The sequence below is a fragment of the Myotis yumanensis genome, unplaced genomic scaffold, assembly GCF_028538775.1.
Source record: "Myotis yumanensis isolate MYYU_CA2020_CCGP unplaced genomic scaffold, mMyoYum1.0.hap1 SCAF_10, whole genome shotgun sequence".
Lineage (NCBI taxonomy): Eukaryota > Metazoa > Chordata > Mammalia > Chiroptera > Vespertilionidae > Myotis > Myotis yumanensis.
In genome coordinates, this window is record NW_027223761.1 from 41,699,143 (window position 1) to 41,711,367 (window position 12,225).

General features: G+C 41.5%; 1 protein-coding gene across 1 annotated transcript; it reads left to right on the forward strand.

The window, feature by feature from the left end:
* The first annotated feature begins 10,709 nt into the window (after nucleotides 1-10,709).
* LOC139018176 (olfactory receptor 52M1-like) lies at nucleotides 10,710-11,663 on the forward strand. The gene has a single exon (XM_070426825.1). The coding sequence runs from the start codon at nucleotides 10,710-10,712 to the stop codon at nucleotides 11,661-11,663; it is 954 nt and encodes a 317-aa protein (XP_070282926.1).
* Nucleotides 11,664-12,225: the final 562 nt, after the last annotated feature.

The following is a 12,225-nucleotide window of genomic DNA, read 5'->3' on the forward strand; positions in this document are numbered from 1 at the left end:
AACTGTGTTAGCAGTTTGTCTTCCCTTCTGATGCCATTTGTGTCCCATCACTACTGAGTCACACCCTGGGGCAGTTGTTCCCTTCTAGATTTGGACCTAAAAGTCATGTTGTAGAAGGATCTCACAGCCCAAATTAAATATGAGGCTAAATGTATGCATAATGAATTATGGGCGTATGAGTTCTCTTGAAAGCAATCAGGCCTCAGACCTCTACTACATCACAGACATTATTAGATTCAAGTCAAATATCCTCAATCCTCTGAACTGGCCTCAAGGAGGTAGATTTTATTTTTACCCTTTATCTCTCACTTTCCTTCCCCATACTTGAAAATACTAGTATACAAGGCTGTCTTCCTGGATGGTTATGTCATCTCCTTTAATCTCTTCCTCTGCCCATCCATCTCCTAGAACACATCATGAAGCTGAAAAGGGCACTCACAACTAGAGAGATGTCCTTCAGCTGCTAGGGGGTAGGAGGCTGAGCATTGGTGACCACCCATTCTTCCCTATGATCCCAACACTCCTTATCTTATGTCTCCCTAGTCAGAGCAGCCCTCACACCTTAAACACAACAGAAGGAGGCTACTGTACCTCCTTTTCAAGGTCACTGTGAGGGTGTAAGGAATTACGGAAGGACAACCTCCCACCTGAGTTCTACCCAGATACATTTGCCAACATCAACCATAGCGTTTACCATTCCTCATCCTGCCTACTACCTTCCAACAAGGCTGAATTTTGTCCATTTCCTAATGGCATCATGGTCTTCTGCTTCTGAGAATTACCTATGTCCTTTCCTGTTGTTGAAGTATTCTCATCTTCTTCACCTGGCTAATCCCTTACCTATGCACCTTGCCACCACTTAGATGTCACCTTTAAATAGCCTGCTCCAACACTTACTCTCTGCTTGGTACCTGTCTTTGTACTGCACACGTAATGCTCTGAATTGCCTGATTATATGTGTGTTTCCCCAAACAGAATGTGTTCCATAAGAACAGAAAGCATGCCTTGTCTTTTTCTTTAGTGTAATCCCTGTGCTAACACAGTGCCTACCTATGTTGAATGAGAAGAAAATATTGTGCCTACTTAAAGCACCCAGAGATGTTTTCAGAGGGACTTGCACTGTTGTAGGTAGATTAGAGGCCTTTTCAGCCTCCTTGAGTTTGGTTTTGTGGACTCCACCCCTTTCAGTCCCACTCTGAGAGAATTCCTTCTCAATCTTATCTTGGAGACTTATACAGGAGCACAACCTAAGTGTCCCAATCTGTTCATCCTTACAGCCTGGGAACTCTTCCTGATGACCCCTGTTTCTTTCCTCAGTTCCCCTTTATAAGATGCTCTTACCTGGGCTGGGTAGTGTCAGAGAACAAGAGCCTGGGGTTCTGCAAATACCTCTGAGGCCTGGCACTTATAAGCATTCTATTCAGGGCTTGAGAGAATTCCACCTGGACTCATAACCTTCTCACTTCCCTCAGTGGAGAAGGAAATAGCAGGCTTTGTCCCAGAAGGATGGACACAAAACCTAAATTTAGGCACAGCTATCCCTGCCACGTCAGGGTTGGTCCAGGGAGGTCTAAGGAGACAGACCTAATTGAGTCTAATCCCTTGGGTTTAACTTTTGCTCTCACTTGTTGCTGGCCTCCCTGAAGCTATTCTAAGGACACCAAGTAGAAGTCAGAAAGGCCTTTCTAGAGAAGGGATGCAGAATATCCCCGAGACTAGATCTCAGCCTCGCAGTAAATCTCTAATGAAGTTTTATATCCTTACAGCACTTGAAGTTGACGGTAGAGTCATGAACTAATGTTAAGACAAATCAATGGCTATTCTCTAAAAACTAGATAGGGCAGACTTTTTCCCTAGTTTGGTTTACATTGTGAGGAAAGGACCTCGTGGTCTTGTGGGTTGAGCAGTGCATCTCCCTTACATCTTAACCTGACCTTCCCAACCTAACATTCCATTCTGCAGAAAGAAGAGAAGCCAAACTGAGAGAGCAGGTTCTCTTGTTGTTTCCTAATGGGATGCGCATGGGTTGTTGGGGCATCACACTTCAGGACGCATGTCAAGACATGGCCTTTGAAGCACCAAAGGTTTAAGTTTGCAAGCCAACACGGCTACACGCATACCCACTATGTAACTTTGAACTCCATTGCTTCAAGGGTAAAATGGGGAAAATGCCTGTCTCTGGGTAGTTCTTATAATTGAGTTTTTATTCATTGAGCCAGTCCATACTGTATGGAAAGGGGCTAGAAAGAAGACAAACGTATTAGATGCTTAATAAACAGCATCCTTGTTGCCAACATGACTGCTGTTGTTTTTGTGTCTTTGAGAGAGATTAGCTGTCACAGCCTAGAAGAGACATCCTAATGGTCTTTTTCAGATAAGGAGCCCATATGGTCAGGGCAGTGGCTAATGCAATAGAATCAGTACAGAACGGATCTTATTTTCACCTCCGACACCCCTTTCAGAGGATCTTACTTCTCTGGCACCTCAGGAAAAGCTAGAAATTTCTAGAAGCTTTCTACCTGTTCCCCAACCTTAAATTTTACATTCTATGTAAAACTGCTTACAGTTGCTGCAATATACATGGTTATTTCTTCTTTTAATGCCTGTGTACATGTTATACCCTCAGTCAAGTAACATAGGAATGCCATTCCATACAGATTCATATCTAGCTTTTGAAACATGATTTAGTAATCACCTCCACCAACTGAACTCTACCTTTAAATTGAAAGTGTAATAGGTAAGTTAGGACTTTTAGTACCTGGATGTCTTGTGTAATATTAAAAATGATAAGTATTCAAAAATCAAATCAATTAGACTTGAATTATATTGTTAAAGGTTCATGTAGTAAGGCTTCTTCCTTTAATAATTTGACTTTATGGGCCAACGCTGGAGACAACCATGAAATAAGCCAGTCAGAGAAAGACAATTACCATATGATTTCACTTATATGTGAAAACTAGTGAACAGAATAAACAAAATAGAAATGGACTCATAGATACAAAGAAAAAAGCTGATGGTTCCCAGAGGGTATGGGGCTGGGGCACTGGGTGGGAAAGGTGAAGGGATTAAGCAGTACAATTTGGTAGTTGCAGAAGAGCCACAGAGATGTGGTCTGCAGGATAGGGAATATAGTCAATGATGTCAAGATAACTGGGTCTGAGTGATCCACTTCTAGGAATATATATTAAGAAACCCAAAACACCAATCAGAAAGAATGTATGCACCCCTATGTTCTTAGCAGCGCAATTTACAATAGCTAAGATCTGAAAACAGCCCAAGTGCCCTTCAGTAGATGCATGGATATAAAAAGCTCTGGTACATTTATTCCATGGAATACTATGCAGCAGTAAAAAAGAAGACTCTCTTACCCTTTGAGATGCTAAGTGAAATAAGTCAGTCAGAGAAAGACAAATATCCCATGATCTCACTTATATGTGGAATCTAAGTAACAAAATAAACTGATGAACAGAGTGAATCCAGAGACATGGAAGCATGGAACAGTGTGGGAAATCTCAGAGAGAAGGCGGGGCAGGGTGGGTGGGTGGGTGGAAGGTAATCAACAAAAGACCTTGTATGCATATATGCATAACCCATGGGCACAGACAATAAGGTGCTGAAGGCCTGGGGTGGGGGGGTGGAGGCAGGCTGGAGGGGGTCATTGGTGGGGGGGGAGGAGACATATGTAATACTTTCAACAATAAAGAATTATTTTGAAGAAGGAGAAGGAGGAGGAGGGAGAGAGGAAAAGGAAAAGGAGGAGGAGGAGGAGGAGAGGAGGAGAAGGAGAAGGAGGAGGAGGAGGAGGAGGAGGAGGAGGAGGAGGAGAAGAAGGAGGAGGAGGAGGAGGAGGAGGAGGAGGAGGAGGAGGAGGAGGAGGAGAAGGAGAAGGAGGAGGAGGAGGAGGAGGAGGAGGAGGAGGAGGAGGAGGAGGAGGAGAAGGAGAAGGAGAAGGAGAAGGAGAAGGAGAAGGAGAAGGAGAAGGAGAAGGAGAAGGAGAAGGAGAAGGAGAAGGAGAAGGAGAAGGAGAAGGAGAAGGAGAAGGAGAAGGAGAAGGAGAAGGAGAAGGAGAAGGAGAAGGAGAAGGAGAAGGAGAAGGAGAAGGAGAAGGAGAAGGAGAAGGAGAAGGAGAAGGAGAAGGAGAAGGAGAAGGAGAAGGAGAAGGAGAAGGAGAAGGAGAAGGAGAAGGAGAAGGAGAAGGAGAAGGAGAAGGAGAAGGAGAAGGAGAAGGAGAAGGAGAAGGAGAAGGAGAAGGAGAAGGAGAAGGAGAAGGAGAAGGAGAAGGAGAAGGAGAAGGAGAAGGAGAAGGAGAAGGAGAAGGAGAAGGAGAAGGAGAAGGAGAAGGAGAAGGAGAAGGAGAAGGAGAAGGAGAAGGAGAAGGAGAAGGAGAAGGAGAAGGAGAAGGAGAAGGAGAAGGAGAAGGAGAAGGAGAAGGAGAAGGAGAAGGAGAGAAGCTGAAAAGAAAAGATAATTGGGTCTGGCCGAGGTGGGTGCTTGGGTCAGCAGAGGGCCATGCTTTGGACTGCATGGTTTTCCATCCCCTTTATTGTACATCTGCAACTGGTGTGGAATGGTATTGAATGTAAACTGTGGTCGAAAAATAAAAAAAACAAAAATAAACAAATCAACGCCCCAGGGGGGAAAAAGGACAACCCTTTAAAACTGATAGAGAGTTATGCATATGAAACATGGAGAAGAACATTAAATTAATGTTCCCCATAGAATAATATCTTAAATCTATATTAAACAAATCAAGTGCATATTCAGCCTTGGAAGAGATGAACCAGAAACATGGTCCATGCTCATTCTAACACTGTCCAGGAGAGGGCGTTCTAGCCCAACGTTGAGACACCAATGGCAGGAAAACCTCAAGCTTCGTGTTATTAAAATATCTTAATCCTTCATTTGAATGTGCCGAGTCAGCTTATTTTTCTTAATTTTTATTGTTGAAAGTATTACATATGTACACCTTTTCCCCCACCCCAGGCCTTCACCACCCTATTGTCTGTGTCCGTGGGTTATGCATACATGTATGCAAGTTCATTGGTTGATTTCTTCCCACCCACCCACCCGCCCCTGCAACTCAGCTTTATGTCTTCATTCAATCAACCCTGTCTTACAGCTTGGCATCCCACGTAGGTCAATCGAGGTGAAAACAACTAGCTGCTCAGGCCAGCATACTGATTCCAGGGGCCTTACTATGGTCATTAGACAATGCATACTAGTATGTGTATCAAATCATCACATTGTATGCCTTAAACTTACATAATGTTATATGCCAATTGTATCTCAATAAACCTGGAGCGGAGGGTGGCTTTAAAATCAGACTTACCTCCTCTATCCTACATCGAAATCTCTATGTCCTTCCAATTCTGCCTAAGACTTTATCCCTTTAACTTGAGTCTGCACCAGGGAAAGAGCAATAATCTCCTAGAATTTTAAGGTGTGTTGAAACGTATTTCCCAGATATGGTCAGAAAATAGAATCTGGAGCTGGATGGAAAGAGCAACCACAAAAAGCGTTTTGTTAACAGTTAAAGAACAATCCATTTTGCTCTCTAAACGTGGCACCTGAGGAGCAGAGATGAGAATGATAAGAAAGACGGACAAGGGCCATTATAAGGCTGGTGAGGAGCTGAAATAAGATGTCAAGGCCTGGCAACAAGGGTACAGAAGAGAGAAAGCACTGTATGAATAAATAGAAAATCTGCTTGAGGGTTCTCATAAATCAAGATGGAGTCTTACAAATTGCTAACAGTGATCATAAAAGTACCTCCTTGAATGTAGGTCAGAACTTTTCTATAGAAAACATTAGATCTTTGCCTTGTTTTCAGAAATGATTCTCTCTACTTTAAAAATATTAAGTATATGTTAGAAAAAAATTGAGAAGAGAAACTGTTCAAAATAAATGCATTAGATAAAAATTGTTCAAATATTGATCTGTTCACGCTCTGTAGAAATGAAAACAATTTTCTGTTTTGCTCACCTATATAGTCGATATTTTAAAATTACTACAGGGTGATTGAACTCAAATAAACTCACTGAATGCTGGGTTAAACACAGCTGGGCAAATACTTTTGGAAAGCAATTTGACAGTAGAATCCATGAGACCTGCACAATGGTCGATAATTTTCCCTGGGATTCTAACCTAAGGTTGAGCAGAAAAAGGCTATTGATCAATATGTCTGTGCCACTTGCTATAGTGGGACAACTGAAACTATACTCGCACTATTCTGGGAAGTATAAGTTAAAGTAACCACAGATATGGACACACAAACCATTATAACTTGTGATTATACATATTTTTAAGTAAACTCAAATTTAAAAAAACTAGAAGCAGAATGAAAAAATACAGTGTTGATGAAGTTTGTATTTAAGTAAATCTCTTCTTTATTTGTGTAGCCTAGAGTTGATATTAACAGTTTTTAAATAGTAAAAACAATGACAACAAAATTTAAGTTTTAATATTGGTTATACTAGTATCTGATGCCCCTCTCCAACCCCACCCTCCCCTTCTCTTATGAACTTTTCCGACTTCAAGACTTCCCTCTTGAAATCTTTAAAAACCTCGGGCCTAGGGAGAGAAGAGTGACCTGGGGCCAGCCAAGAACTCCATCGGGAGAATAGAAATGTAAGTGTATAATCTAGTCCTGGGAGGTGGAATGGGATAAGGAGTGAAAATTGCTCCCAAGGAGAATAACTGAAGAGCCAGAGGGAAGGGCACAGGTTTCTCTGTGCAACCCTTGGGAAATAACTGTCTATTTTCAGCATCTGGATAAAGAGGGAGGGACACCAGAGAAAACAGTGAAGAGATCGGAGCCATGGCCTCCCCTTTGCTTGTGAACTAAATGCATCCAAACATTCTGACAAGGTGACCACTGTAAGAAACAAAGCCTGCAGCTCTGTGGACGGCACCCTAATGGGTAAGTATATCCCAGAGATGGAACCAAAGTCATTGGAAACACTCCAAGTTTCAGAAACTACATTTGTCTTTTGGTCTATCCAGGGCTTAACTTCTTCACAGTTCTGGTCAAAAGCTGAGGAAATAAGTTGGTCAAAATTTGGCCTGGATTATGAATCGAGGAAGAGGAAAAACCCCAAGGTTTTCTCAATGCTTTGTTGCCTAGTGCTCTCCATAACACAAGAGAAAAGACTGGACTATTCCAGCCCAATGTGACCTCTCGCCTTCTGCTCCAGTCAGGCAAGATCTCCTGAGCTGATCCTTACACAATAAACAGGTCTCTTCCATTGATTATATCCATGTCTAAAGGTCTATTCATAGAGCTGGGAAAAAAGGATAGCACTGTGTCTGTTTTCTGTGGAAGAGGACAAAGAACCGAGGGGAGGGATCAGTTAGGAAGGGAATGCACTTAACATCTGACCTTCTGTGCGCATACACACACACACACACACACACACACACACACACTTCACTTAATACATGAAGCATCTTTAATGTAGCTATCACTCCCTTCATTTCAGACAGGGAAATAGAATAGAAAACCGAGGCAGAGAGATTACATTCCCTAAGTCATGCAGCCAGAAACAGTGGAGTTAGTATGTGAACCTAAGTGGGTATCACTTCTAATCCATGTTTATTTCATCAGAACAAAACATCTCTCAGGAACCTCAGACCCACCATCAGAATGCTTCTTCCAGGACTTGAAGGAACATTACTAGTGTCCAGGAACGTTACTCGTGCCCTTATGTGGGCTGACACAGAAAACATTTCTCTGAAATATTCTAGGTGAAGTAACACAACTTAGGTGACACAATCTAGATCAAACCACCATTCCAGATGCCAATTATAAATTTGGTGGATTTTATTTTTATACGTACGTTCACATTCTCTTTGTCCCAGCCTAAGACAGTTTCACTGATTAAACTGGGTCTGGCACAAATCTAAGTTATACATCTGGGTTTAACTCAATCCTACGAACATTGATTCTTTTGTGATGAGTAGCCATAGATTGACCTACCTTAACATTGAGTGACTAGGCCCCTTTCTGCTTTAGGATGGTGGTTCATCACAATATTTTCAGAGACCACTTCAGATATTCTCCCTGTTATGAGATAAAATTGTCTATTAACTACTGTTCCCCTTAAATCTCTGTTTCATCTATACAATTCCTGGACTTCTAAGGCATCCTTAAACCTGTTCCATGAAACAGAGAAACACAGGAAACTATTCCAACTTGTAGAATGTAAATTTCTGGTCTACTCCTTTTAGTGAACAGTAGAATCCAGGGAAAGGAAGCTGTTGCTATGTGCCAAGAGTCTCACGCCTACGTTGTTTGTTCTTTTTTTTTTTTTTTTTTAAATATATTTTATTGATTTTTTACAGAGAGGAAAGGAGAGAGATAGAGAGTTAGAAACATCGATGAGAGAGACATCGATCAGCTGCCTCCTGCACATCCCCCACCGGGGATGTGCCCGCAACCCAGGTACATGCCCTTGACCGGAATCGAACCCGGGACCTTTCAGTCCGCAGGCCGACGCTCTATCCACTGAGCCAAACCGGTTTCGGCCGTTGTTTGTTCTTTATACTTATTCTTTACAGTTGGTATTCTCCCCATTTTTCACAATAGAATGACTTGGACTTAAGAGCCTAGACAGTTCCCAAACACCGAGTAAGATGAAGCTCTGGAGAGGGAACACTTGTTTAGAAGATGGTAAAGCTGTTGCCCTGAGCTGGTGCTGCCTCCCAAGACCTCTTTCCCTTTCCTATCTTATCCTGTAGATTCACAGAAACTTCTATTTGATCCCGAGGAAATGACTTCATACATGTATTCCCTCATTGGCATATTAAGTTCCCAATTTCACAGAATTGTAAAGTAGGAGTTAATATAAGAGAACACTTATGAACCATTTTAAAATTATAAAACTTTCAGTTTTTTCTAACATCCAAAGCCTGAACCAGAAGTACGAAAACATGTAAAAAAAAAAAACCAAAACTTAAAATTGTGTTGGTGCATGAATTGAGAATTCATGAGGTTGCATGGGGGTATTTCTTATGCTTATTTGCTATGAAAATATAATTGCTATTTATGTTTTAGACAAGAATACTTGAAATGTGCATGGCTTATTTGAGACAATTGGGGAGAATGCATTGACTACTGGCCACTTCCTCTTGTATAGGCTAGAGATACAAAAGAAGGCTTTGTAGAGGAGAGGTGATCTGGGACGGGCCTTGAAGAATGGAGGAAATTTTCCTGGATAAGAGTCGAGAAGGTTGTGAAACCTGTCAGCAAAAATATGGCTATTTGAAGGCACCATGGTGAGTGTGATCATGGGGAGTCTGAGACTTGACTCTGCTGAGTTTCTGGTGGAAAGCATGAGGATGTAAAGCCCAAGGCAGAGGAGGATGCAAATTAGACCCTCGGATTCTGCACCCCAAAGATGTGAAGCAATAGGAGCCATTGTTAGATCCTTAGCAAGAGGTACCTGAAGGGCAGAAGGGCAAGGAGTTGGACAGGTGGTGGCCAGTGCTTTCATGCTGACCTCTTTGTCTCTTCAAAGAATAGAAAATAGTCAACAGGACCCTTTTCACTGATCACATACTTCTTGGTCTCTGTCAGTCTATTCTTTTTTATCACTATCATCAGATAATGGGACAAAAATGTCCAGTGAGATTTGCCAATAAAAAGATACACCTCTTCTTTTATCTATCTCAAATTATATACAATGCCCAGATTCTCAGAAAGTTTAATAGGGTCTGTCCTTACACTAAACCTTTCTTAAGGAACTTTATCTGTTCATCATCTTTTTAACCATGAAATCTGGGCAACCTTAAATGAGAGAGCTTTTTCTTTGAGATATTAGGTTTCATATCCAATATCTTTGAAGAAGTCAATTTGATTTGATAATATGGCCAATTCAGTGTTAAACCTTTAGAGAAAATGGAGTTGCACTTGACTAATATAAGGGCACAATTTACCAAGGAAAATGTTTTTTTTATTGAAATTTTTAAGATTATTTTTAAAGCTCTTGACCATTTTTAAAAAACAATATACATACAAAAGGAAAAGTCAAAAAGGGTGTGTTTTTACATTAAAGTATGTTTCTAAATGCACACATATATTTTTAAATAATTACATCAGAATATGCCTCCTGCCATGCCCTCCCTTACAGAAATATGTAAACATTTTACCATGTAAATATATAGATCTAAAAAGGTTATAAACATAATTCTAGTTCATTGAATGCATGTACTAGAATTTAAACAGTGCTTTATTTTTGAACATATATTTCTTCCAACTTTTTATTATTATAAAATCAATAATTACAAATGGCTAGTCATTGTTTGTTATTGAAGTTACAATGTTACTATATATACATTTAATCATGGCTCATAGAACTTTTCTGTATTTTCCATTTCCTTTAAAAAATGTTTCCAAAAGCAAAATTCATCGAAGGGGATGAACATTTTGGGAACTTCTACAGTGGAGTAGGGTAAGTTAGCAGTAGAAATCATGAGCATGCCTGTTTCTACATTTACCAGTGGGTGTTTTTATGCATAGTCTCTTTTATAAATATGTAATATGCCAATTTTCAAAACCACACTTCCAATTCTGCTTTATTATAGGCTCCATCAGTTTCCCAGGATGGAAAAAAAGAACTAGTAGTCTACAGTTTCCAGAGGCAGTATTTCTCAGAGAAGTAAAAATCTAAAAATAAGAGCTCCTGTCCTCTGGGTACTTCACACCCTCAAATATGTTTGTGTCTAACAATTCCTGCTTGGTGCCTACTTCTTTCTGGCTCACTGGCATCCCAGGGCTGGAGTCTCTGCACATCTGGCTCTCCATCCCCTTCAGCTCCATGTACTTGGTGGCTGTGGTGGGGAATGTCATCATCCTGGCTGTGGTAAAGGTGGAGCGCAGCCTGCATCAGCCCATGTACTTCTTCCTGTGCATGTTGGCTGTCATTGATTTGGTCCTGTCAACTTCTACCATGCCCAAACTGCTGGCCATCTTCTGGTTTGGTGCCCACCACATTGACTTAGATGCTTGCTTGGCCCAAATGTTCTTCATCCACTGCTTTGCCACAGTTGAGTCAGGCATCTTCCTTGCCATGGCTTTTGATCGCTATGTGGCCATCTGTGACCCACTACGCCATACTTCGGTGCTCACCCACACAGTGGTGAGTCGTTTGGGTCTGGCTGCCCTCCTCCGTGGAGTACTCTACATTGGACCCCTACCCCTGATGATTCGCCTGAGGCTGTCCCTTTACCGGACCCAAATCATTGCCCACTCCTACTGTGAGCACATGGCCGTGGTCACTGTTGCATGTGGTGACACAACGGTCAACAACTTTTATGGAATGGGAATCGGGTTCCTAGTATTGATCCTGGATTCATTAGCCATCACTGCCTCCTATGTGATGATTTTCAGAGCTGTAATGGGACTGGCCACCCCTGAGGCTAAGCTTAAAACCCTAGGGACATGCAGTTCTCACATTTGTGCCATCCTTGTCTTCTACATCCCCATTGCTATTTCCTCTCTCACTCACCGCTTTGGACATCATGTGCCTCCCCATATCCATATCCTTTTGGCCAACTTTTACCTCCTAATTCCACCCATCCTCAACCCAGTTGTCTATGCTGTCCGTACCAGACAGATACGAGAGAGACTTCTCTACATTCTCAAAGCAGGGGCTCATCCCAAGTGACTATTCTGCACCTATAAGACATGTAGATATTTGGTGATGGAAGGAAAAGGCTCTGACTGAGGCAACCAACGTAATAAGACCCATGCAACTGGGTCTTACTGGAGTTATGGAAATAAGGGTCTATGATGAATGCTAGAATATATTCTGTTTGACCATGAATTTTCTGAAAAATGGAGAGGGTAATATCCAAAATATATGACAGTGGAGAGAAATCAAGAAAAAAGTTTTTATACTACAATATCTCTTTTCCTATTTGACTTCATCAAATTATGCACAACCACAGAACTAGTACCATTTTTATTTTTTGACCCTTTTTGGTAAAGGATTTCTAGTTTCCCTTTGAAGAGTCTTTTGAACAATTTCTAGAAGTAAAATTGTATTCTAACATCTTCTTTTTAATACATTTTTATTGATTTTTAGAGAAAGAGGAAGGGAGAGGGCTAGAGAGATAGAAACATTGATGAGAGAGAAACATCATTGACTGGCTGCCTCCTGCACACCCCCTGCTGGGGATCTAGCCTGCAACCTGGGCATGTGCCCTGACCGGGCATCAAACCAGTGA

Excerpts from the sequence above, each read along its gene's own strand:
- LOC139018176 (XM_070426825.1), top strand. The coding sequence starts at position 10,710 with ATGTTTGTGTCTAACAATTCCTGCTTGGTGCCTACTTCTTTCTGGCTC.